General features: G+C 36.9%; 1 protein-coding gene across 3 annotated transcripts in view; it reads right to left on the reverse strand.

The window, feature by feature from the left end:
• The window catches only part of RIMS1 (regulating synaptic membrane exocytosis 1), a 268,011-nt gene that overhangs the window by 122,885 nt on the left and 117,821 nt on the right, over positions 1–27,305 (reverse strand). The window contains exon 3 of one of the 3 annotated variants that reach the window (XM_070954541.1): positions 25,297–25,308. The exons of the other annotated variants lie outside the window; for them this stretch is intronic. Within the exon in view, the coding sequence (XP_070810642.1) occupies positions 25,297–25,308 (12 nt within the window). The remainder of the gene's footprint in view (positions 1–25,296; positions 25,309–27,305) is intronic. 3 annotated transcript variants of the gene reach the window in all.

The raw sequence follows: 27,305 nt of genomic DNA on the forward strand, positions 1-27,305 counted from the left end.
ATGTCATCAGAACTTAGTTACTGAGTCTCTATATGCTCAGTTGAACTATATTATGCCCAGATGGGTAGGGTGGATAAAATAAAAAGTGCTTCCTCCAAAAAAAAAAAAAAAAAAAGTAAAATAAATCCTTGAAGTGATATAATGATTTTGGTAAGAAAGCTGCTTACTGGAAAATATTTAGTAGGGCAGTCTGTGGTGCAAGCAATCTAAGCAGCATGCAGGAATTATATCCTGATTGAAAATACTGGGCCATAATCCAAACTAATCTAAATTAAAGCAGGCCTGTCTAATACTTTATTTTAACAATCCACAGATGTTAAACCACCAACGAAAATACTGATGAAGGATTATAATCTTTTCATGGGGCTTCTGAACACAACTCAACAAAATCTGGATAAAAGATTCTGCTGCTGTTGTTGTTGTTGTTGTTGTTGTTATTATTATTATTAAATATTTAATGTTCAATTTGATATTATTATTATTATTCCCAATAACAATAGATGGCTAGAAATATGTGTGCAATTCACTCTTTTTCTCAGTTGTGCCTGATGCAGCATTCAGCCATAATTTCTTTCATAACTGTGCAGATCAGAAGCATTGCAGCCGATACATAGAACTGCATTGCTAGCATGGTGAAATATATCAATCGGTGCACTACTGAACAAGAATTGTTCATGTTCAAACTAAATTCAAGCATACAGGATCCCACTGTGCCAGCATCAAGAATTCTCACACAAGGCCATTCTTAAAGTACATTGGGGGGGGGGGGGGACCATGCTTCTGAAGACTAAAAGCTTGAGTTTAGGTGAACAGCCCATGGTGCTTCAATCACATCTACATACAAGTGGCACACTTACTGTCTCTGGCCCTTCCAACAGTGGTCCGTGGCTAGCGGATACATTATTCCTGTCCTAATACAACATGAAGACACAACTTGAAAATGATTGCAGAGTTATGACAAAAGCATACGACATAAATAAAAGAGCATATGCAGTTTTATGTTCAAATGCTCTCTGTACAAATTAGAACTAAATAAAATATAACATTTAATTATCTACTCTATTGCTTTATAGAAACAGCCTACAGTATAGCATTGATGGAAATCTTGTGAGATGGGAAGCTTGTTAGACGAGATAGCAATAGCAATAGCATTTAGACTTATATACCGCTTCACAGTGCTTTACAGCCCTCTCTACGCGGTTTACAGAGTCAGCATATTGTCCCCAACAATCTGAGTCCTCATTTTACTGACCTGGGAAGGATGGGAGGCTGAGTCAACTTTGAACCTGGTGAGATTCGAACTGCCAAATTGCAGTCAGCCAGCAGTCAGCAGAAGTAGCTTGCAGTACTGCATTCTAACCACTGCGCCACCATGGCTCATATTATTGATCTAATTCTTGCTCCCTGCTATGTTTTTGGTTTCAATGCAGTTGCAAGTTAGATTCATTTAATAAAAGAGTTCCACCAGGATTAGATGTAGAAGAGGTTGGGTACTCATATCTTCCCCTCATCTTTCACTGCCTTTGTTTGGACAACACAAAATTTGGAAACATATTCAGAGGCTTCTTTCTTCTTTCTTATGAGGGAACAAAACATATCCCCATCCAGCTTGTCCGTGCTTGAATGTAGTCTATTACACCACATAAGGCAACTATTTCAAAACAAATATTATGCAGTTGAAAGTTCTGCTAAAGCTCTAAGAATCAAAGCTATTATTTATAAAAGTACAAGTAGTCCTTGATTTACTACCGTAATAGAGCCTGGAATTATGGTCATAAGTCAAGACATCACATGTCTAGATTCAAAGTTACAACTACATTTTAATGATGGTCATTAAGTGAACGTCATAGTCATTAAGTAATTGTTAAGCAAATCCATTTTCCCCAAAGGGCATTTTTTTTGCCAGAAACTGGAAGTAAACATCGAAAACCCATAAAAAAACCTTGCAAATTGTGGTCATATAACTGCAGGACACTGCAAACAGCCATAAAGGTTAGTCATTTTCTAAGCTCCCAAAATGCAATCACATGACCAAAGGTGAAAGTGTATGGCCCTTGTGACTCCAAAAATGAGTCATAAATAGTGGTGGGGAGGTTGGGTGTAACTTTGAACAGTTGTTAGGCAACTGGTTGTAAGTCAAGGACTACTGTATTATCAGTATAGGCCACTGATTCCAACACGTTTTATGCAAAATATGTCTTCCACACTGCTTTTAGCTGTGTATTACCTTACTATACTAACCAAAATTAGTAAAGTGCTATTAAATTTAATGTCATCAAACTAAAATTGTGCAGAATTTCTGCATTGTATTTCTTTTCATGGCCATTTCCAGCATTTACATAAGTGATGGCAAAACGCACCACGTTATAAAGTATATAAAGCAGTTTTTGTTACAGTGCAAGGATTCGATGCCAATATTTACTGATTGTGTTGATCAAGGTGATGGAAAATATCCTAAAAATAAAATGTAATGGGAAACAAATATCTATATTAAGTAGATTTGATCTCCCCCAATGATTCTGAAATATTATCATTCAAAATGCAGTTACTTATCAAAAAAGCAAATTAACAAAATCTACACTAGTAAATTTTTCCAGACATCTTTTCGTTGGTCCCCATAGCCTCTTGTGATACGTAGCCTCTTGTGATCCCCTTTCTGACCCACTTCTTATAAAGCCTTTTTTTTTTTAAACGTCGTCAAGGATTAACCACAGGGGCGGGTTTCAAAACCCGTTGCTACCTGTTCGCTCGTGTACGTGCGTGACACTTCTGCGCATGCGTAGAAGTGTCCGGACGGATAGGTGGAACCTCCCGCACCCACCACTACTGGTTTCCCCGATCTGGGGCGAACCGGTAGCAACTCACCACTGGTTAACCACCTATACTCAACAAAAGTATCTTCATTTTTGGGGAAAAAGTGAAATGAAAAGTGGGAAAAAGTGAAATGAAAAGAAAGATGACCAAGGGCAGACATGTTTGTTAGGAAAGGAAAAGGCTGCGGATGGAAATGACACCGTCTACTGCCTTTTGAAAGGAAACAGAGCTGAAGAAAATGTTACTATAAAAGACAGAGGAAAGCCATGTGGTGATTATGGGGTGGTAGAAAGTCCTAAGAAAGATCTCCTATTTGCAGCTCATTTTGTGAATGTATGTGCAAACTCAAGCCAATATGGCAGGGGGCATCCGCAGCATGCTCCCAAAATTTCAGATCTATCCATTGTCTGGAAATAGGTTTGGGTACCCTTGCTACAAACAGCCGGAATCCTATTTTGTATTCCTACCTACTTCTCCGAGAAGCATGAGTGCCAAGAGCCCATTTTATCATGTTAAGCTTTCTTCCTTAAGGAATATCCTCCCTCCCACAGTTAACATTGTTTTCCATTTCCTACACCTAGAAATGCAGTTAGGAACCCATGAGTATACCTATGAAGTTTATGTTTTATGACAATGTTAATCAACTTTTTGCTTATTTATATTGAACTGCTATTCTTATCCATTCTTATTGTTTGGAATTGTCTTTTAAGAGGATTCATTATCTCATATACTTTGAATTATCCTATATAATTTTATGTAATCAGCATACATTGGACACACAAATTCCTTGTGTGTCCAATCACACTTGACCAATAAAGAATTCTATTCTATTCTATTCTATTCTATTCTATTCTATTCTATTCTATTCTATTCTATTCTATTCTATTCTAAATAACAATAGTACTTAGATTTATATACCTCCCCACAGTGCTTTATAGCACTATCTGGGTGGCTCCCCAACAATCTGGGTCCTCGTTTTACCAACCACTGGAAGGATGGAAGGCTGAGTAAATCTTGAATCCCATCAAGATTGAACTCCAGGCTGTGGGCAGAGTTAGCGTGCAATACTGCATCTAACCACTGCACCACCAGGGCTCCATTACACGGCCACTCATTGCTTACTCTTACCATCAGTTCATTAATGCACAATTTAAAAAAGAAACTAATTCCATTACAGATTGATGGGGTACCCCACAGTTTATATCTCTCCAAATATCAGAATGGCAACCAAGTCAGAAAGGCTGTACTTGTTTCACTTAAACATTAGTCAGCTCAATACAATTAAATCTAGGCCAGTATGCACTGAACAATCATGCACCTCCCTGCCAAAGTTCATAGTTTAAAGTGGCAAAATGCTTCTCCTTGAAAATTGATAATCCCTTTCATTTTACTGTGAAAATATTTAAAAACTGAACAATGGATGTGTTAGTAACCCAAACGGCATTTGACAAGGCACAACTAGAAGTTGAACGCAATGCATGATGTCTATATAAATAACCAAAGATCCTCTTATTGAAAAAACCTCATACCGAAGAGCTCAATTTTAATTTAAAACTGCTATTCCAATCCCAACATAAACTTTTCTAATATTACAACCTATTTTGTATAATTTATCAGTTTCATCAGTTAAAATGCATATTTTTGATGCATTGATGCATGGTAAGACCAGGTTTCTGGCTAGTAGAAACTAAGAGAGCACCTTTTTAAAATACTATAAGTAAACAGAATAGCATTAAAGGATTCCAAAGTGCTCAGTTAAATTTTGGCATGCCCAGTTAGCTAAGTCAATTAGTATTCTATTTATTTATACTGAATCTTACAAACTAAATCTAAATAAATTAGACTATAAAACACTTGTCACTTCTTATAATAAGAAATAATCCTGTTAGGCATTGCCAGAGTTATCTAAAGGATTAAAGAGCTTCTACTCTGTGCAATAATTCTAGGAGTCTCTGACATGAACATTTAGTGCATCAAGAGCTATTAACTGCACGGCCAGTACACAGTAGTGATTTAGGTGTAAATGATATATATAGCTTTCCTAACGCTGTTTTACACTGGTGTGATGGAATATGGAATGGTAATGAGTGAAGAACCCCGAAGTATTCAATATAGGTAGTCCTCGACTTATGACCCTAATTAATAATAATAATAATAATAATAATAATAATAATAATAATAATAATAATAATAATAATAATAATAATTTTATTTATATACCGCCCTTCTCCCGAAGGACTCGGGGCGGTGTACAGCCAGAATTAAAACATAAATATACAGATATCATGGTTAAAATTAATTAAAATCATTAAATAGTTTTGGCCGAATTTTAAAACTCAAAATTAAAACCCAATTTAAAATCATTCAGTTAGACAGCCCCGCTTGTCGGAACAGTAGGGTCTTGAGGGCACAGTGGAAGACCCGGAGGTCAGAGATGTTACGAATGTCCAGGGGCAATTCATTCCAAAGGGCAGGAGCTCCGACAGAGAAGGCTCTCCTCCTGGGTTTCGCCAGCCGACATAACTTGGCCGACGGTACCCTGAGGAGTCCCTCTCTGTGGGAGCGAACTGGTCGGTGGGAGGCTGTTGGTGGCAGAAGGTGGTCCCGTAGATACCCTGGTCCTATGCCATGGAGCGCTTTAAAGGTGGTAACCAACACCTTGAATTGCACTCTGAAGACCACTTGGAGCCAGTGCAGCTCGCGCAGGAGAAGTGTTACATGGGTGTAACAAGGTGCACCCATAACCACCCGCGCGGCCTCATTCTGGACCAGTTGGAGCCCCTGAGTGCTCTTCAAGGGGAGCCCCATGTAGAGAGCATTACAGTAGTCCAGATGGGAGGTGACGAGGGCGTGAGTGACCATGTGCAAGGCGTCCCGGTCCAGAAAGGGATGCAACTGGCGGATCAGGCGAACCTGATAAAAAGCCCCCCTGGCTACGGCCGTCATATGCTCTTCTAAAGACAGCTGTGAGTCCAGGAGGACACCCAGATTACGAGCCCTCTCTGTGGGGGGCAAACATTCACCCCAATAGTCAGCAATGGTACCAGCTGACTATACCGGGATGCCGGAAGCCACAGTCACTCAGTCTTGGAAGGGTTGAGTTTGAGCCTATTTCTCCCCATCCAGACCCGCACGGCCTCCAGGCAGCAGGACATCACATCAAGGGCATCATTGGGGTGGTTTGGGGTGGAGATGTACAGCTGGGTGTCATCAGCGTACTAGTGGACTCTCACCCAAAACCACGGATGATCTCACCCAGCGGCTTCACATAAATGTTGAACAGAAGGGGCGAGAGGACTGACCCGTGCGGCACCCCCCCAAGCGAGGCGCCTCAAGGTCGATCTCTGCCTCCCTGCCAACACAAACTATGAGCAGTCGGAGAGGTAGGAGGAAAACCACCGTAACATGGTGCCTCCAATTCCTAACCCCCTCAACCGCTGCAGCATGATACCATGGTCGATGGTATCAAAAGCCGCTGAGAGATCTAATAGGACCAGGACAGAGGAGCAACCCCTGTCCCGAGCCCTCCAGAGATCATCAACCAACGCGACCAATGCCGTTTCTGTGCTGTACCCCTGCCTGAAGCCCGACTGAATTGAGCCCAAAATTCTGTTGCTAAATGAGACGACGATTCAATGTGTTTTGCCCCATTTTACAACTTCTCTTGCCACAGTTGTTAAATTAGTGAAATGGTTGTTAAGTGAATCTGGCTTCCCCATTGACTTCGCTTGTCAGAAGGTCACAAAAGATGTTCACAGGACCCAGGGATATTGCAACTGTCATAAATACAAGACAATTGTCAAGTGACCGAATTTTGATCACATGACAATGGAGAGTCTGCAAGGTTGTAAGTATAAAAAACTGTCATATAACTTTGTACAGTCATTAAATAAATTGTTGTAAGTCGAGGACTACCTGTAGTCAAGATTTACGCTAAAATTACCCACAAAGGTACAGACTGTGATGTTTATGTATCAATAACCTAAGCAATAGACTTTCCATCTTGCCTCAATTAAAGTTTACTTTGATTGTCCTCAACCATTTTAACATTTATACAGGACCTCTGTACCCACTGCCTTTCTTAAAAAAGAAGGAAAATGAAGGGTGATATTTACACAGCCAGTGTTTGCATCATTTGATTTTATCTGGTTTTTAAATTTTTATATTTATGTATTTTATTGTTTGGCTGTTCACCACCCTGAGTCCTTCGCGGTATACAAATCAAATAAACTAAACTAAACTATCTTCAAACCCTTGTAAAGCAATCCACACAGATGCTCTATTATTCTGACTTCTTACAATGCTGTGAATTGCTTATATGTTAACCAATACTTCCTCCATCAGACCAACATTGTTGGGGAGGGCTACAAAGTCAATTGTCCCATTTAATTTAAATACACCGATTTGGAAAATAAAAACCTGGAGAGTTCCTACCAATGAGAAAATGGCTCTAGGATTTGAACTGCAAAATCTCACTCATGGAGTGAACTTCTGTATTAATAAAGGTAAAGGTAAAGGTTCCCCTCGCACATATGTGCTAGTTGTTCCCAACTCTAGGGAGCAGAAGCTGGGTCAAGTAACAGGAGCTCACCCCATCATGCAGCACTAGGGATTCGAACTGCTGAGCTGCCAACCTTTCAATCAACAAGCTCAGTGTCTTAGCTGCTGAGCCACCGCATCCCTTCTTCTGCATTAATACTGGCCTGGAAATTAATGGGGGAACATGGAGCTTATCCACAAGCAGTGCAAACTCTGCATGCATATAGTACTATAGGATACCAGTGTCACTGAAAATCACTCTTAACTCACAATTTAACACAGTATAGCTCTTAACTAGCACGAGATCTCTTTCAACATCCCTTAAGTTAAATGATAAAGCATAAAATAGCAGTCAACTAAGGACTTGTGTTCCCCTGAATACAGTTAGCCAAAACAATGCTGAAGGATAACATGGACCCCTGGAGATCCATTGTGGTGTAGCTTCTAATGAAAAATCATCAGTTAGAATATCCAAAAGAGCATGAATTAATATGAAATTCAGATTGAAATAGATCTATATAAAGATTGATCAGTAATAGTTGCAATTGTTTTTATTACTATCCTCTACTTTAACAGCTTAAATAAACTGCAGCGATAAGAACCCAACTGAAAATTATTAAAGTTTATGTTTTTACTGTTCTTTGAGTAAGTATACAAGTATTTGTAAACCCATTTAAACATTCTTTGAAGTAGGATTCTTTTTTGAGAATCCTCCAAAGCTCTGTGAAAAACTCTAATTCTGATATCTCTATGAGAGAATTATAGAAAGAAAGAAAAATAAACTTTTGTAAGGTAAAGTATCTATAATTAGAGATGAATAAAGTGGGTGGTCTACATATAAAAAAGTCAAAAGTCAACTATGTGTCAACCCTGAAGCTGATCTGGCCGAAGCCATTTTGAGGCTTCAGTGCTGCCACACTGGAGCATGGGATAGGAAGGGGGGATTAGAGATAGCTGGGGTGCTATAGTCATAATAAAATACTTTCTCCTGGGAACGAAAGACATTTTCACACCTGGCCAGACCAGAGGACGCTGCCATGATTGGGCCATGTGAATGATTATTTGGGGTTGAAAGGAAATCTTTTACTTTTAATTAGGTGAAAACCACGGGACCTTTCAGAGTTGGTTTTCACCAGATATGTGCCAATTTGATATTTCCAATAAAGCTATTCTTTGAGGAATCTACTTGCCTCAGAGTTTTGGTTGCAATGGGTCTATTACTTGACACTATGATCAAATTAGACTTGTCAAATACAGCGCTCTAAAGAGATTTGATTCCCACCATAATTTTTTTTAAAATCCAGGCAAGGAATGGACCATCTACTTCATTAATAAAATTGGTATGTTTCACAAAATGTACTGCACTAAATTACAGTGTGATTTTTGTTTCCAATCAGGCTGATACCTTTATAAAAATTATCTCATTAAAATAGCAAAATCAGTACTTAAATATAAGGCATTCTAAACTCAATGAAAGTAGATAATAAAGCTGGAATATATCCTGCCACTACCACCTCTGTATTTTATGGCTCTTGTTAAAAATTGATGTGTAGATGTAGAGCTAGGCAGGAATCATACACATTAAGATATGTTTTTTCTCTCTAGACATAATATTTCACATACAGTGATACACAACCATAGCCACATAGCAGCTTATAAACTTGTTTGTTTGTTTATTTATTTATTTATTTATTATTTATTTATTATTTATTTATTTAATTTTTATACCGCCCTTCTCCCGAAGGACTCAGGGCGGTGAACAGTCAAAATAACATACATATAAAAATGTGAAATAGAAGCAATTTAAAATAATTAAGCCAATTTGGCTCATCAGTTAAGTTAAGATCTTCAGCATAAAATTTAGACAATTAGAAAAATTTATGCCAGCCCGGCTTGGTGTTATTTTCATAAAGTGTGGGATTTTTTGGCGACATATAAGGACTTCAAAAATACATAAAACAGAAGCTGTCCTGTAAGGTAGGGAAAAACTGGGATTTTTTTTTTCTGCCATAGTGCGAGATTGTTGAGATTTGAAAGCAGATAAAAATTCATGCAGTAGCCTAGTTCAATATTCCAACTGTTCTACAGCCCTATCTGCTGACTTTAGAGACTAGATGAATTGAGCAATGATAGAAGAAACAGGAACAATCACAATGGACTACGTTTGTATTTCTTGCCTCATAATTTAAGTGTTTATTTTTTAAAAAAAAAAAAACTGGCTCAGGAGATATGAGCCTCACAACACACATTTCCCCAGACCTTTAAATTACTCCAAGGTAATTTTAAGATGTGGGAAACTAAAGCTTCTACAGTTTAAAGAGTCCTCCGAGAGGTAAGTAATTAAGATAGAATGAAGACTTTTCCCTCTAGTCTCTCTTAATGTTGCCCCCAGGCTCCTTAAAATGCAATGTGGTTAGAGTTTTCAAAGGACTAAACATCTTAGATTTGTGAGGAGCAAGAGAGGCATATTCCATGGCATATGTCTCCCAACCCTAATCCCTCTCTCCTGCCAGTATAGTATCAGCTACCGGCAGTTTAATCAAATCAATTGTTCCACAAGGTCCACCACTGACTATGCTAGGATCTTCTTGGCCTGTTCCTTTGAAATGGGGGAAAAGTGAAAGCAGGCACCAAATTCCTATTTTGTTTCCTGGCCAATAGATTCCCCCCAAACCCTCCTTCAAGTTCAGTATTAGATGGAACACAGGGCCCAAAAATTTTTCTATTTTAAAAATAAAGCTGATGCTGTAACAATATTATGCTTATGCAACATCCTTTGTTTTGCTAAATAAATTAAACCGAGAACTAATCTTTATTATTGTAGTTCTGTGTTACAATGTTTTCGTGTATATTTCACGTACCTGGGTATAAAACAGTTGCATTTACTAATAGCAGAATTTCCAGATGTAACTGACAAATTTTTAATATCTTCATTGTTAATTCTAAGGCTGATTGTTCTACCTGTTGTCATTAGTTTGGTCTTCTTTATATTTAATTTTAGTCCAATTTTTTCACTGTGCTCTTTGACTTCCATCACTAGGGTTTGCAAATCCTTTACAGTTTGGGCTCTTAGGATAGTGTCATCAGCATGGCACAGATTATTTCTTCCTTCAACTTTAAACCAAGCTCATCTTCTTCCAATCCAGCTTCTCTTAATATATATTCAGCATATACACTGAATAAATCAAGGGGTAGACAGTATGCAGTCTTGTTACTCTCTTTCACCAACTTGAAGTTGGTTTGTTTTTTCCATATTCTGTCTGTATTTTCTGACCTGAATATAATTTTCTCATGAGGACAGAGATGTTCTGGGATTCCCATTTCTCTGAGCACTTTACACAGCTTGACATGATCGACACAATCAAAGGTCTTTCTATAATTGATGAAGTACATATTCACTTCTTTTTGGTAATCTTTAGCTTTCTCAGTTAACCAGCATGCATCAGCAATAATGTCTCATGTTCCTTGACCTTTTCTAAAAGCAGCTTGAGCAACTGGCACCTCTTTTTCCATGTAGGGCTCCAATTTGCGTTATTTCGCTACCATGTGAAATTAAGGATACTATATGATTGCACATTCTGTAAGTCTTCTGCTTTGACATTGGAATATATATTGACCTCTTTCAATCATCTGGTGACTATGTGGTTCTCCAGATTTGGTGGCATTGATTAGAACCTTCACTTATTCTTCTACCGTTGTTAGCCATATTTCGGTAAATATTTCATCAATTCCTGTAGCTTTCTTTGATAACTTTTTATCACATTTTGCACTAGAGTCTGGTAAGTAGGGAAATCTTCAAAGATATTTTCAATGTTGACATCAGTGTCAAATTTTTTTACTACCGGTTCTGTGGGTGTGGCTTGGTGGGTGTGGCATGGCTTGGTGGGTGTGGCATGGCTTGGTGGGCATGGCAAGGGAAGGATATTGCAAAATCTCCATTTCCTCCCGATCAGCTGGGACTTGGGAGCAGAGAATAGATGGGGGCAGGGCCAGTCCGAATTTTTACTACCGGTTCTCCGAACTACTCAAAATTTCCACTACCGGTTTTCCAGAACTTGTCAGAACCTGCTGAAAGCCACCTCTGGTTGACATCTCTGCTATACAGGGTTTCAATATACTCATTCTATCTTCCTTTGATCTGCTCTGAATCAGTTATTATCTGTTTAGTGGAATCATTTAACATACCAATTAAAGGTCGGAAGCTTCTTCAGAGTTCAAAGATCTTTTGAAAGACCTTACTTGTTTTTCCATGTCTGTTTTCATCTTCAATGTCTTTACAGATATTGTTGTAATACTACTTCTTGTCTTTTCTAACTGCAACTCTTCATTAAGTTCCTGAGATTTTTCTTTTTCTTGCCTTTGGCTTCTTTCCTCTTCTTCACAATTTTCAGAGTTTCCTGCATTATCCAGTTTTCCTTCTTCTCTTTCATTTCATGAAATTCATTTCTGTCAATTTCTTTTCACACACATCTTTAATGACTTAAATTCATTCTATAATATCTCTGGTTCTCCATCAATGAGATGCAATGGGATGAACTCCCGTTATTTGCCCCAGCTCCTGCCCACCTAGCAGTTTGAAAGCATACAAATGCAAGTAGATTAATAGATACCACTTTGGTGGGAAGGCTATAGCAGTCTGTGCACCTGTGATGTATAGCCATGCCGGCCACATGACCATAGAAATTGTCTTCAGACAAGAAACGGAGATGAGCACCATGCCCTAGAGTTGGACATGACTGACAGGGAAACCTTTAACTTTTATGGCAACATCAGTAATTAAATGTCCTGAAGGCTTTAATCGAGCCAATTCATAAACACCAAAATCCTCAGCTCTTCCTCAATAACATTATATATCAGTGGTGTCAAACTCATGTCATCATGGCAGCATCACATATCAGGACTTCCCCCCCCCCATTCAATAAACTGGGCATGGCCATGGCCAACACGTGACGCATCTGGTCCACAGGCCGTGAGTTTGACATCCCTGTTATATATTTTCTATTCATGAGGGTTTTCTTGTTAAAAATACAGGAGTGTTTTCCTATTGCCATCTCCCAGCACAGTGTGAATTGATGCCTTTACCAATGTCAATCACTGCTGTCCAATACGGCTGCCTGTTGGATTTAGTTGGGCAGCTTTGATGACTTTCACACCTTGGGTGATCCTGCTGGGAATATATACTCTCAGTATACACTCTTGACATTCTTTGCTCATCCTGCCCAGCTCTCCCATCCTCCACATGATGAGGCAACAGAGCAGGACTTGGTGGGTAGGTATAGAAATGCATAGAAACATAACAATTTAGCAGCTACTGATGTTTTTTCCATATAGAGAAGTAATTGGGGGTAGAGGGGACCAACGATGCCCTTGAAGTGATGTCCCAGTGCCTAGAGGCCGTGCGGGCCTGGATGGGGAGAAACAGGCTCCGACTCAACCCTTCCAAGACCGAGTGGCTGTGGCTTCTGGCGTCCCGATATAGCCAGCTGGTGCCATCGCTGGCTATTGGGGGCAAATCATTGGCCCCCACGGAGAGGGCTCGCAACTTGGGCGTCCTCCTGGATGCACGGCTGGCTTTAGAAGAACATATGATGGCCGTGGCCGGGGGGGGTTATCAGGTTCGCCCGATATGCCAGTTGCGTCCCTTTCTAGATCGTGACTCCCTACGCACGGTCACTCAGGCACTCGTCACCTCCCGCCTGGACTACTGCAATGCTCTCTACATGGGACTCCCCCTGGGGTGCACCCGGAGGCTCCAGCTGGTCCAGAATGCGGCCGTGCGGGGGATTATGGGAGCGACAGGACGCTCCCATGTGACACGTCTCCTGCGCGAACTGCACTGGCTCCCGGTGGTGTTCTGGGTGCGCTTCAAGGTGTTGGTGACCACCTTTAAAGCGCTCCATGGCTTAGGGCCGGGGTATTTACAAGACCCCCTTCTGCCACCAATACCCTCCCACCGGCCAGTACACTCGCACAGAGAGGGCCTCCTCAGGGTGCCGTCCGCCAGATAGTGTCAGCTGGCGACCCCCAGGGGGAGAGCCTTCTCTGTGGCATCTCCCGCCCTCTGGAACAACCTCCCCCCAGAGATACGTACAATACCAGACCTCTGGATTTTTCGTCAGGCCCTGAAAACTTATTTATTTCACCTAGCCAGGCTGGCTTGATCCCACAGTTTTTGGTTCAGTTTAATTGATTTTAATTGGGGTTTGTTTTAAATTGCGGCTAAAAATATTTAATTATTTTAAAATGTTTTTAAATTTTGTATGTTCTGTTTTTATTCTGGCTGTTCACCGCCCTAAGTTCTGCTGGAGAAGGGCGGTATACAAATTAAAACAAACAAACAAACAAACAAACAAACAAACAAACAAATAAAAGACCACACAAAAATGTATTTCATCTGTGGGTCCTCAAAGGAAACTTGCTCCAAAGAAAGTTCACTAAGTTTTAAATCCTCAGTGAAAGTCTGCATTGCGGTCATTACTAATTTTAAATATTTAAAATTACTAAGTAATAATATTTAGTAATATATAATGGCATGAACTAGACGCAAGTGGAACTAATCCACACTGATCTTCTTCAACAGACTTATTAGAAAAGGGAACTTGAGGTACAAGACCAAAGTCACAGTTCAAATACGTAACTCAGACTAGGGACTGTCTAAAGTAAAGTCTGGGATTCATTCATGAGCACCAAGAAAATAAAACTCTTACTCCTATAAAGTTTTTACCTAAGAAACTCAAAGAATATAGAGGGCAGCTGTCATAGAATATCAGAGATGAAATGCTGACATGCGATGAAAGCTCTAAAAGGGAGCAAGACATCTTTTATTTGTTCCAAGAAAGATGCAAAAAGTGAGAAAAGATGTGGGAAGACAACATCTTACATAAAAGTTTTAGATGCTTTGTTTTCCCACTTACCTAGATATACATTGTTCCTGTTTTTCCAAGTATTAATCATATCACCACAGCCACTGATAATTTAAGAACAAGTTATTTGTACTGCAAATGAAACAAAATGCCTTTCTAGAAATTGTTAATTAAAAAAAGCCTCGCTTCTCCCGTCTTGCGTATCGCCTGCTTTTAATATGCAATTTGTACTGCATAAAATTATTGTAGGAAGTAGAGAGCAGTGAAAACTATTATTATTTGCAGTGCTTATTTCATCCCACACTGAGATTTATTATTTCCATGTAGAATGTTTGGTCTACCACATTACCACCCTCTCTATTCAGATGCATTTCAGTTGATCCATCCTATTGACACGTATACACCAAAACCTTTTACATCAGTGTTTAACTGATTTCTAGTGAAACGGTACTACTGCTCCAATTCTCTGAATTCTTTTATATCAAAAGTTTGAACTTTCCTGCCTTTCTGCAATATTAAAAATGTCAGCTAGGAGCTGTGAGGCATAATTTTTTTTTTTTTTTAATATGAGATCAGTGTGTTCTGTAACTTATGGTTTCTCATTATTTCCCTGACATTCTTAGACAAATTGACAAATACATTACACAGAGAGTGCTTTTATTGAATAATTGATCTTTTCAACCACATTCAGAGTGCCAAAACCTGATTGAAGCTGGTTTTGACTTTACAGTAATCTATTGTAGTATTCGGGTAGAACAACTATAGTGTTTGAGATGGGCTGAATACGGTCAATTTCATCTCTTTCTGTCCAGGAATGTTCTTACTTTCCTAGCCTTCAAAATAATTCATAGGCATAAACTATGTCAATAAAAATAAACCACCAAACTCAGAAGAGCCTGTATTTCCAAGACATTTCATGTCATTTTGGGAGAGCTTGTACTAATACTAAGTGGAAGCATTAATGGGTCATTTATATATGATGAAAGAAAATGATTCTCAATTGTACTGAAATACTATTAAAATTTGCAGCTTTTTTTGATCAGTAAATACAGTGGGATAGAAAGAAATGAAATGTAGTCTAACAATTACTTGTCTTTGCTATATTGAGCTGCTACTCAGCGGCAGATTAAAATAATAACTATTAAGCTTCATACACCCCTTCAAAAGAAACTTAAAAAATATTGTGCAGGGTACGACGCCAGTAAGATAGGAATCAGTGGTTTGTAGTCTAAAGTTAATTTAGACCAGGTATCTCTCAAGGCCAGGAAGAAAAGAGCCAAATATTTATTGTTTCAGGAAGATGGAAGGAAAAGACCTAGCATATAACATACAGACCAACAAGTAAGCTTTGATTTCTATGTACTTCAACAGATAAGAACTTTTCTATGGTTTTAGTCTTGTCTGTAATAAACTAATCAAGCAGTATCATATCCGTGCGTCTTCTGCTCATTAAACCTGTTTCTGAATAAGGGGTTTGTGCCTGGAGAGAAAAGGTTTTCCAGTGCCTGACAAATTTCTTATTTTCATCAACACTTTTTAAATTTGACAATTTAATCATTACTAGACCAACAATGTCAATGAGAATTGCAAGTGTTGAGAATGTTTCTGCCAATATAAAAAGTAATTGACTAACTCTGACCATCTATCATGTCTCTTAACACCAGTGGTGATTAGATAGGGTGGGTAAAGTTCAAAACATGATGTGACTTCTGGATTCATTTCTGCTTTCCTGGCACTTCAAAACACCTGCTATACTATTTAGTGTATTTTGATTTGTGATTTTGTGGTCCTTTATCTAAGAAAATAAAAATGCATTGTGGGAATTATTATATAAATAATATAATTTATTATTTGTATTAAAATGTTGTGTGCCCCAGTTTAACTCTAGGTAGTTCTCATTCGGCAACCAGTATTCAACAATTCTTTGAAGGTACAACGACGCTGGAGATTTACAACTGTTCCTCGTAGTTGAGGCTGTCAGAGAGTCCTGTGGTTGGTGGGGCACTTGCCACTTGGCAACCAGCTCACAATTATGATAGCTGCATTGTCATGCAGTCATGCGATTCCCATTTGCAACTTGCACTGTCACTTCCAACACGCCACGTCAATGGGGAAGTTGGGAATGGTGATCACACAATCTTGCACCAACCAGCAGCCAGAACTGTTACAATAGTCACTGTAATGTTACCACAGGCTTGTGATCTGGCACTTTATGATGGCGTTGCTTAGAAATAGAGTTGCCAGTTCTAGTTACTACCTGTCAGTCTTCCCAGGTAGACCAGACAGGAAACATGACAAGATGGATTAACTGTATTTTATTGAAAGTCTGCATTAACAGAATCTTGCAAATCTGAAGACACAAAATTCCCACCTCCACTTTTAACTACTTAATCCATTAGGGTAGGTCTTTCCAAAGTTTCTTTCTCTGACCATTAAAGGACTGTGTGTTCCTGTCTGTCTTGTCCAACTGTATCCTATGCAGTTATCTCCTAGTCTCTTTCTCCATGATCACTCATATATTCCTTTGCACATCATTAAGGAAGGAACGTTAGTATTCTTTTGCAGTTTAAAAACTCAGTGTAAGTTATTGCTATTCAGACACATGCCATTCAAGCATCTGACAATTCAGAAAATCCAATAAAACATAAATAAATAAATAAATAAATAAATAAATAAATAAATAAATAAATAAATAAATAAATATTATGCTTTCAAGTCAGCCTTGATTCCTGACAAGTGCCTGGACATTGTGGACAAGTCCCTGTAGCTTTCTTGGCAACATTTTCAGAAGAGGCTTGACATTAGATAACACAAATATATATTGGTTGTATATAATGTGGCATTAAATTTGAATACTGTCTTTCATTTTTTCAGGTTATTTCAGAGTACAAGTTAAATTGCAGCATTTATTTATTTATGGGTGACATGGATTCTGGTTTATGCCACATGAAACAAATCAAGCACTGACGTCTAGCCATGTTGCTAGCTTCTTCAAAACTGACAGGAATTTCAACTTGGCAACAAATGTCATGTGTTTATATATACTCTGCCTTCAACAAAGTGGAACACACACACAATCACTGACTGGCACATGTACTCTAGTAGGTAACGTTCCTCCCTATTGAAATTATTTGGATTTTTGTAGTTATTTTGCCTGCCAAATTCTTCTAGGGAAATATTTGCTACATTATCATAGGATATTGTTGTTATTCAGGTCTATGTTGTGATTTCTGTTCCAGCAATTGATGTTCAGCCATGACTGCCTATCCTGTATCTTTAAGTCTAATACTCCTTTGCAATTCTTCAACTCTACATTATATAGAATATCTAGTTTTTCTGATGTGACTGCCCCCTATTGTAACTGTTGTTAGTTTCAAAAGTTTATCAGTCCTAGAGGGCAGTAGTTGTATTTTACTCAACCTCCTATAACTTACTTTTATGTTCTCCTTACCAGAACTTTCCTCATCCTACCAATTCCATCACCATGGACAGCTTGAACCATGCTTATTGTCCCTCTTGGGTTATTCTGGTATTTTACATTTTGCTCTAATTATAGTTTTGATGTGGTATCTATTACTTTGAAAGGCACTGTACATATGTTAAATTTCATTAGAAAGTCAACAACATGGTATTACTTCCACAGCGGTCTGACTCAATAATAGTTATCATTGGAATATAATACCTATGATTTGCCATAAGTATGGTGCAAAGCACAAGTAAATTTTCTGGCCATTTACATGCTTTGCATGACCAAAAATTCTTTATTCCTCTTAGTAGATACCCATCACAAGAATACATCATCAAATCTTTTAATTCCCCATGTTAACTATACAGTAGCGAGGATGTAATGCTTCTTGAAAGAAAAATCGAAAAGCTGTTTGGACTAATAGCTACAGCTTTCAAAAGCTTATTGGTGATGTAGCATTAACATCGCTTTGCTTGATGTTCAACTTAATATTGCTCATACACAATGTGTATGTTTTTATCTAAAATCTGTTCCAAAAATATCTAACGCCTGTGTATTTTTGGTTCAGAGAACTAGTTAAATGTAGTTCTTTCCTAATCCCATCATTAATTTTAAATGGAGTAAGGGGTGGGGAGGAGGTCAGACAAAGAAACCTAAAAAAAATAGCACCATAACATTTGGTTATTTTGTTATTTCACATTGTTGGTGTGATCTCAGGTTACAAAGATTGTGATTTGCATCAGCACTGTTTGACAAGCTGCAAATGGGGATTGGAGCACACCATATGCTAAGGCAAACAAATCACATTATGGCCTAGCATGATGCATTAACCCAATACTTGACCTTTTTTTGTAAACAGGTTTTATTAAAATTTTTCTTTCATCATATATATTTTATGAATAGAGTGTTGACGGGTCACATCTTATATATTTTATATATCTTAATTTTTATAATCTATTCCAATCTTCTCACTTTTTCCAAATTCATCCCTTTTATATAATTCTTTACCACAAATTCATCATTTTTCACCATATCTTGTTATTTCATCTCTCTTCCCCCCCAGTACATTTTAGATATTTCCAATTTCAGCCATAATATTCTTTTTCCATATTTCTTTATCTTATCTTAATCTCTTCTTAATACATAATACATAAACAGTATCACTATCCGCCCTTTAGTTCCTAATTTCTTACAATAACATCAATTAATCATCTTATTTCTCCATTTGCAAAATATATTTCTCAAAATCTCCATCCCACTTTTTAACTATACACAATATATATCATCATATTCAATTCTTACATTGAAACCCTTTAACTTAATTAACCATCTACATTTTATCTTAATCTCTTAATACATAACACATAAACAGTATCACTATCCGCCCTTAATTCCTATTTTTTTACAATAACATCAATTATCTTATTTCTTCATTTACAGTATATATTTTTCAAAATTCCCATCCACTTTTTAACATTTCAATTTTGTCTCTTAATTTAACTTGCCTTCATAATTAAACCCCATTGTCATTTCATATTTCATCAGCTATTCTGTTTTGCTAAAAGCAATATACATCATCATATTCACTTCTTACATTAAAACCCTTTGACTTATTTGACCCACAATTAATAATATTAATGCAGTTCCCTTAAATCTAGTAATATATATCTTATTTCCCTTCCTCCTTTCCACTATTCTTCCCCTCTTTAACCATTTTCTCTTGGTCTCTCCAAAATTCCACTTCTTAATAATTTCCTCCTTTTATCCCGTTCTTATAACTCCTTTTTTTAATTTTTGTATTTATTGTATCTTTTCTCCTGAATCTTTTTTCTCACTTTTAGATATATTACTTTTTCCACTCTTTCCTTCATTTCCCTTTGATTGATTCTTTTTTGGGGAGAAATTCCCCGCTATCCACTCTCTTTTTGCCAGTGAAATCATTCCCAGTGAAATCATCTAACTGCTTTTTGCATTCAATTCCTTTTCCCTCAAAATTATTTTCTTGCTCTTCATTTATGCTCTCTTTTTCCTGTTCTGTGTGTTCCAGCAAAATTTCTGACTTTTTATTAGCCTTTAGTGATTCACGCATGTTTTTAAACATCTCAATTAATTCCTTACACATCTACTCCATATTATCAATTTTAAAAAAATATTAAAACTTTTGATTTATATTTAATTAAAATTTTAAAGTCCATATAGTCTCTTTTTAATTCCAAATAGTTGAATATTTATCCAATCCACTCCAAGTTAAAGCTTTATTATCTTCCACAACCATTGAAAGTCAAAACCAAGCAGTTCAGAAAAATAAATACTCCTTAAAAGTTCTCACAGTTTCTGAATTATCTTTTTATTAGTCTAGGTCACAGCTGTTATTTTCTCTTCTATCTTCCAACCAAGATTGCAGTTCTCTCTTTCTAACAGCAGGTGTCTCTCTCAAATCCACAATATTCTCAGAGTAACTAAGTAGCAAAGCTGTCAAAAATATTTTGAATCCACATAAAGAGTACTTTTCCTCAAGATTCTTTTTCTTTTATTATTTTTGTTTCTCCATATTCAATTTTAAATCCAGTTATAAACTTTAATTTCTTGAGTTTTGGTATTTTAACTTCCTCTTTGTTCTTCTCTGTCAAAACTATCAAATATATTTTTAATCCACATAAAAAGTACTTTCCCTCGGGTTTCTTTTTCTTTTATTATTTTTAAGTGCTCCAAATCCAATTTTAAATCCAGTTGTAAAATTTTCTTTCTTGGCCTTTGGTATTTTAACCTCCTCTTTGTTCCTCCATTAACTTTCCCAAGTGCCAATTAGATGCTCATTTCCGCTCCGGGACACCTATTAAAGTTATTAAAATTTTTCTTTTTTACCTGTGAGTTGGCCAATCACTCGCCCTGTACCAGCACTCTGTTCAGACACCGCGCCTGCACAAAAAACTTAGTCCAACTTTCAGTGGCCACCATCCCCTCCGCCGGTTCGAAGAGCAGCCTCCGACCTTTCAAGGAACTTGCCTGTTCCTCTTGGTCATCCGAGGCACCTCTCCTTCTTCACCATCCCTACAGGACTGTTCCGGTTTGAAGGCCCCCCCCCCCCCCCGACAGCAGTTTGTCCGGCTGGATTTTCGTGGAGCTCATCAGAGCCCACTATTTTTCCAGCCGGTCTCGCTACGATGCTTCCGGTTTCTCCTACTTGATCTTTGATGCTCTGATATAGGGTGAAGAACATAGGAACTACACTGAATAAGACATTGGTCCATCTAGTATTTTATAGTGACCTAACATCAGGTTCCTAACATTTTACCCAGGAATCTAATCTGCATAGGGATCACATGCCCTATATTAGATGTAGGGCATGTGATCACTTTTTCACCCATTGTTAATTCATCTGCCTTTTTTAAAAACAAGAATAAGTAATATGAAGCAGTCTGTAGTATCTCCTGATACTATAGACCTGTCAGTAAACTGTATATGAAATGTATGAATGCATGAAAGATTTTGCTAGATCTTGTCTGAATATCTGTAGAAGATGTAATGATGACAACAAAAGTTAAATACTAGGGCTTTGTAAAATACTCCAAGATATACTTTTAACACATAGGAATGTGTATGAAGTACCTTCTTTCCAAACTACTAAATCACTGACATATAATATAATTGGAAACAACCAAGAGTAACCTCTGAAGCAGCCTCATGAGATTCACCAAAGATTCAGTTATTTTTATATTTTGAAAAAGACGGTTCAAATCAGGCATTGCATGCTACAAGTATTTTTAAGGCTATGCACAGCTCTATTAAGCATTAATACTAAACTTATAAGAGTACCAACAAAATGTAACAGGGATAGAAAAATGTATAAAATGTACTAGAGTGTGTATCTTTTATCTAGGACACACAAGTGCTAAAATAGCATCTTAATCCCAGATAAGGATTAAAATTCTGTGTAATAAAAAAGAAAAAGAGAGGGGAGAAAGAATCTGACTTCTAGTCCTAAAAATCATTTGTTTTCTGGAAGTGTTTGCTTGTTTTTAAATCAGGGTATCTTATTGTCAAAAAGAAAAAAAAAATCTTAGTGCTTTTAGCCAACAGTGCTACCAGTGCAAACCCCATACAGTTCTCCATAGCAAAATTAAAAAAAGAAATAGATATAGAAGTGGTGCTTATACTACATATCAGCTGAAGAAACTGAATCAAGTACAATGACCATACAGTAGTGGCCAAAATTGTGGAAACCTTTTGGGAAAAGTGTATTTTCTAAAACTTTTTTTTTTTTAATTTGATTTATATGCAGCCCTTCTCCGGAGACTCAGGGCGGCTTACAATGCGTTAAGCAATAGCCTTCATACTTTTGTATATTCATACAAGGTCAGCTTATTGCCCCCACAAACTGGGTCCTCATTTTACCTACCTTAGAAAGGATGGAAGGCTGAGTCAACCTTGAGCCTGGTGAGATTCGAACCTGCAGTAATTGCAGGCAGCTGTGTTAATAACAGGGTGCTTTAGACCACTGTTCTACCAAGGCCCTTAGCTAATAACTAGCTAATAACACCACTTTTTTTTTTTTGGAGTACCACCATAAAATTATATATCAATGGAAAGATAATTTAATCAAGAATGTGATGCAATAACTTTTATACTGTGTATACACATACACTGACAATAAAGTTTATTATTATTATTATTATTATTATTATTATTATTATTATTATTATTATGAAGGATTTGCTATTAGAATAGCAGTTACAGCATAAAGAAGAAAAGTGAAACACGCAGAAAAAATGAAATATACAAAAATTATCACATCAGTTAATATTTATTTGGGTAACCTTTAGCATGAATTATGGCCTTACAACGTCTTCCTATGGAGTGAACCAAGTCTTTTAGTTCTGCAGATGTTATAATGTGAAAACAAGATTGAATGATTGCTTCTATTAACTGAATTTTATTGCTGGGTCACTTCTGACTAACAAGTTTCTTTAGTCGGCTCCATAGATTTTCAATTGGGTTAAGGTCTGGGCTATTCCCAGGCCATTCCAGCAGTGGAATATGATTATCTTGAAACTCAAAAAAAATAAAAGTGGTGTTATTAGCTAGTTTTAGAAAATACACTTTTCCCAAAAGGTTTCCACAATTTTGGCCACTACTGTATATGCACAAATTACAGGTGTATTACTATGGCTCAGGTAAATTACCCAATATTTCTTATTTGGGTTGAGTATCCTGAATATATAAGTATCCTAAAAATATATAATCCTGAAGCTGCAAGTACTTCTTAATTAGTGGAATAAGATCACAGTAAATAGTCCTTGGATTAGTGATCACAGTTTGCATAAAATAGCATGGTGTAGAATTGGGTTTTGGTTGTGCTTATGGTATATTGACGAAATTGTGTCCAAATATATCAACACTTCCTACCACTAATAAGTAATGCTTCAGGCAGTATAGGTGCAATTAAGGCTGGTAAACCAGTCTATAATTTATACTGTTAAAAACAATATGAGATAGGCTTGGCTAATGCTATGATGAATGGTGACATTCACTATTAGTAGACCAATTCATTGACATTCAGGACATCTGGAAGATTGCAGTGCTAGAGCAGAATATGGATAACTGGCATGAATTAATGAAATTAAAGAAAAGAAAAACAGATCCTGTTGTAAGTGGAGGATACTCTAAATGGAAGTTAAATGAGATAAATAAATGAGAGTAGAGGTAGTCCTTGACTTACAACAATTAATTTAGTGACCGCTCAAAGTTACGACACTGAAAAAAATAACTTATGACCATTTTTCACACTTACGACTGTTCAGCATCCCATGGTCAAGTGATCAAAATTCAGGTGCTTGGCAACTGGACTGTATTTGATGGTTGCAGTGTTCCGGTGTCATGTGATTACCTTTTGCAACTTTCTGACAAGTAAAAGTCAATGGGGAAGCCAGATGCATTTAACAATCTGTTGTTATTAACAACTGCAGTGATTCACTTAACAATTGTGGCAAGAAAAGTCATAAAATGGGGCAAAACTCAGTTAACAACTATCTCACATAGCAACAGAAATTTGGGGCTCAATTGTAGCCATAAGTTCAGGACTACCCATAATGAGTATTTGGGTTATAAAAAATAATGTTTCAAATATATAATTGATGCATAAAATCCATGCATGGTTATATACAGCAAAGGAACTAACCTAAAAGCATAAATGATGAGATAGTTTATAATGAAACAGTAGGATAATTGGTGAAGGAACAAAGTCGATGACAAGTTCTGAATACAGGACAGAATGTTCTGGCACATTTTTAGGAAGGGTCATGTATACATGTGTTCACTCAGTCTCCATCCCTCTACAACACAATGTCTACTATATTGACAGACTCTCTAAAAAGTCTTAAAAAGTTGCCAAAGTTGGACACCCCTGCTCTAAGTGTTACTACTAAGTCATCTCTAAAGCTACCAATAAAGGAAAATCTTAGTAGCTCAAGGATGAAATTACGGGTCCTTGGTGCCTTCTGAGCTTTTTTTTTTTTTTTTTAATTTGATTTATATGCCGCCCTTCTCCGGAGACTCAGGGCGGCTTACAATGCATTAAGCAATAGCCTTCATACTTTTGTATATTTATACAAAGTCAGCTTATTGCCCTCATAATCTGGGTCCTCATTTTACCTACCTTAGAAAGGATGGAAGGCTGAGTCAACCTTGAGTCTGGTGAGATTTGAACTTGCAGTAATTGCAGGCAGCAGATGTAAGTGGATGTTAATTAGTCTGCTGAGCCACCAAAGCTCATTTCATTACCCAAACTATATAACGTCACCAGTGTTACCAGTGTTAGTCTGTCTATCATTTTCAATCTTCTCGTGTAGTATTATTCAAGGGGGAATGTGGAATTAATTTCTATAATTAAAAAATGCATGCTACATTATTTTTAGAGATAGTAGAATGTCAGGAGTATATAATAATGCATTGAAAAACAGTATCTGTTAATTACTATTAACTGGATTTCTGAGAAAATGCACCAAAAAATTTCATACTTAAGACGAACAATTTCAAAACTTAAGTGCTACACAGAGGCATGCGAGAAGGGCATGGCAAAATAAGTGTCGTGCCAGTTCTTTTTGCATGTGTGTCATGATATCACATACATTACATGTACAAAAGGGGCAGAGTTTCTGAGGTAATTATTTCATAATTTTGACTAAAGCATTATTAACTCTGAATGCATCTGATGCTATATGTTTGATTTCATAATATAATGCATGTGTACATCAATGCTATTAAAAAAACTAAAGTTGCAATTCAAAAACAAGTTATCACTGCATTTTATGAATCAATGTATGAATTAATTTCACTGATTTTCCAGGCAAAAAACCAAAATATCATAATTAAGTTTTCTGTTTCCAAAAGTAATACTGCCCCGCATAAATAATACTGTCAGTTTTAATACCAAAGACATTTAAAGTCTTTTAAATTGTCTGAATATATCCTTTGTTTAAATAGCTGGATTTTAGAATTAGCATGTAACTTGGGGTCTGTTTTTTCATTGAATAACCAATCTGCATTTCATAATAACTTGTTTCAAAATATATTTAGTAACATTATAATAATATATGAAGAAGCATGGATTCTAACCACTTTGTCCTCCTTTGGGAAAGCATCCACGGAAGCAGAGAAAGAAGAAATATATAAAGAAAAGAGGGGGGGAAGAGGAGGAAAACATTAATAGGCAGATATAAATAAAGCAATTCCAATGTTTCTACAAAAGCAAAATTTACTGAAAACGAAATACATTTTAAATGAAAATATCTAGTTTCTTTTCACAGAAACTATTTTTTCCACAAATACCTTGAAGACTTTTTAGCAGAAATGAAAACAGTTGCAAGCAGAATTGATACATCTGGATTCAGCATGTCAATTTTAATAGCCTCCCAAGGATTCAAAAAGCCATGTCATATGTAAAATACAATTTTTAAGAGTTTTCCCTTTATAATCCCTGGCCCTGCATATAATTCCTGAAAATTGGGAAAGGTGTAGAACTGAAAGTCAGGAAAGTCTGAAACAAGATTTTGCATAGAGGAAGAAGAACTGGTAGTTATTCCAGACAAGCATCAAAGTGACTTTAACTTTGGGTTATACAATGTTTCTGGAACCATAAACTAAGATTTAAGAGCCTAGCATATCATGCTGTTTTTGAAATGCCTTCAGGACCACAAGCAGAGGACACAGCCTAAGCATGGTAAGGATGTCTAAACTGAATTTCTTACCTGGCACAGAACTGTTATTAGTATAATTTATCCTTTAATCTCCACCCTAAGTGCAACATTTGTAAATTGCCAATTATTCTGCAGCAGCCCTGAGGAACATTTTGAGTATTCTATCCTGATATCAGGGTAGGACTTTTTTATTCATAATAGCTAAGGTAGATATTCTGCTTTCCTATTCCACAAAGTTGGTAAAATTAATAGCACTCTTCCCAAACTTGTTTCCACACAAATCCCAGCCAGATGGCCAATTCATCTGATGGGGATCAGGATACAGAAGGCTGATCAAGAGAGTCAAGTTGTAAACCAGTTTAAGATCATATCAAACTCAGCAACTGCAATAAATGCCTTTGACGGTGCTGTAATTTGGAAATATTTTTCTGGCACAGATTAAAAAATTTAACCATCAAGAACATTCTAAATTCACTTCTAAAAATTTGTCCTTGTTTTAATATGTTCACTTTTAGGAATATTCCATTTTATGAGCATATCCATATATTTTTATCAGTACAGAAAGAGATTGTTTTCAACAATCTCTAGTTGTTGAAAACATTCTAGAAATCCTTCCTACTTAGGAAACATTCTTCTTTTGTATTAACAAGGATGTCCTTCAATTTACACGGAGAAAGACCTCATGTGGCCCAATATTGGGTGAATGTCATTCAGTTTTAATCCTTTATATTTAACATATTTTAAACATGCTATATTTTTGCAACCTATTTAATGCCTATTTTACTTGCTCAGTGTTGAATGTTGTATGTCTACAGTTTGTAGATGCTTCTGACACAAAGAAGATATCTCATTAGCTTAGAGCCACACCTTTTCTGACCAAGTTGCTTAATATCATAGACATGCCATAACTGAGTGAAAGAAGGAGATAAAACATTGAGCAGCTGAGGAAAGTTTATAGTTATGGATATTCATAACTTTCTGAAAGGGTAGCATGGTCCTGTATACTTATTAAACCACTGTACCTTCAAATAGTCATTGAGCAAACTTCCCTGTGCAAAACACACCTAGCAACAAAATGGGTCAGCAAGGTGAAAGCACATATAATAAAACAAATTATAAATTATAAACAAAACACATATAATAAAACAAAGTATAAATTATAAACAAAAACAAGCACAAATAATAAAAAACAAGATATAGTAAAAATGTTGCTGTATTCCCTCTACTCTGCATTTTCAACCTGTTATACTCATGTAAAATTCAATTCACCATGATTAGAAACCTCATAAAATCTCTTTCCTCACGACCCAGAGTGTATGGTGCACTGAGGTATACTTTGAAACAGACTACACAATATACTATTAATCTCAGAATTTAAGGTGTTACTCTGTCTACATAAGTGGTGTTGAACAAGGAGCATTCAAACAG

The sequence above is a fragment of the Pituophis catenifer genome, unplaced genomic scaffold, assembly GCF_029215685.1.
Source record: "Pituophis catenifer annectens isolate HBS135680 unplaced genomic scaffold, rPitCat1.0.hap2 SCAF_1, whole genome shotgun sequence".
NCBI lineage: Eukaryota > Metazoa > Chordata > Lepidosauria > Squamata > Colubridae > Pituophis > Pituophis catenifer.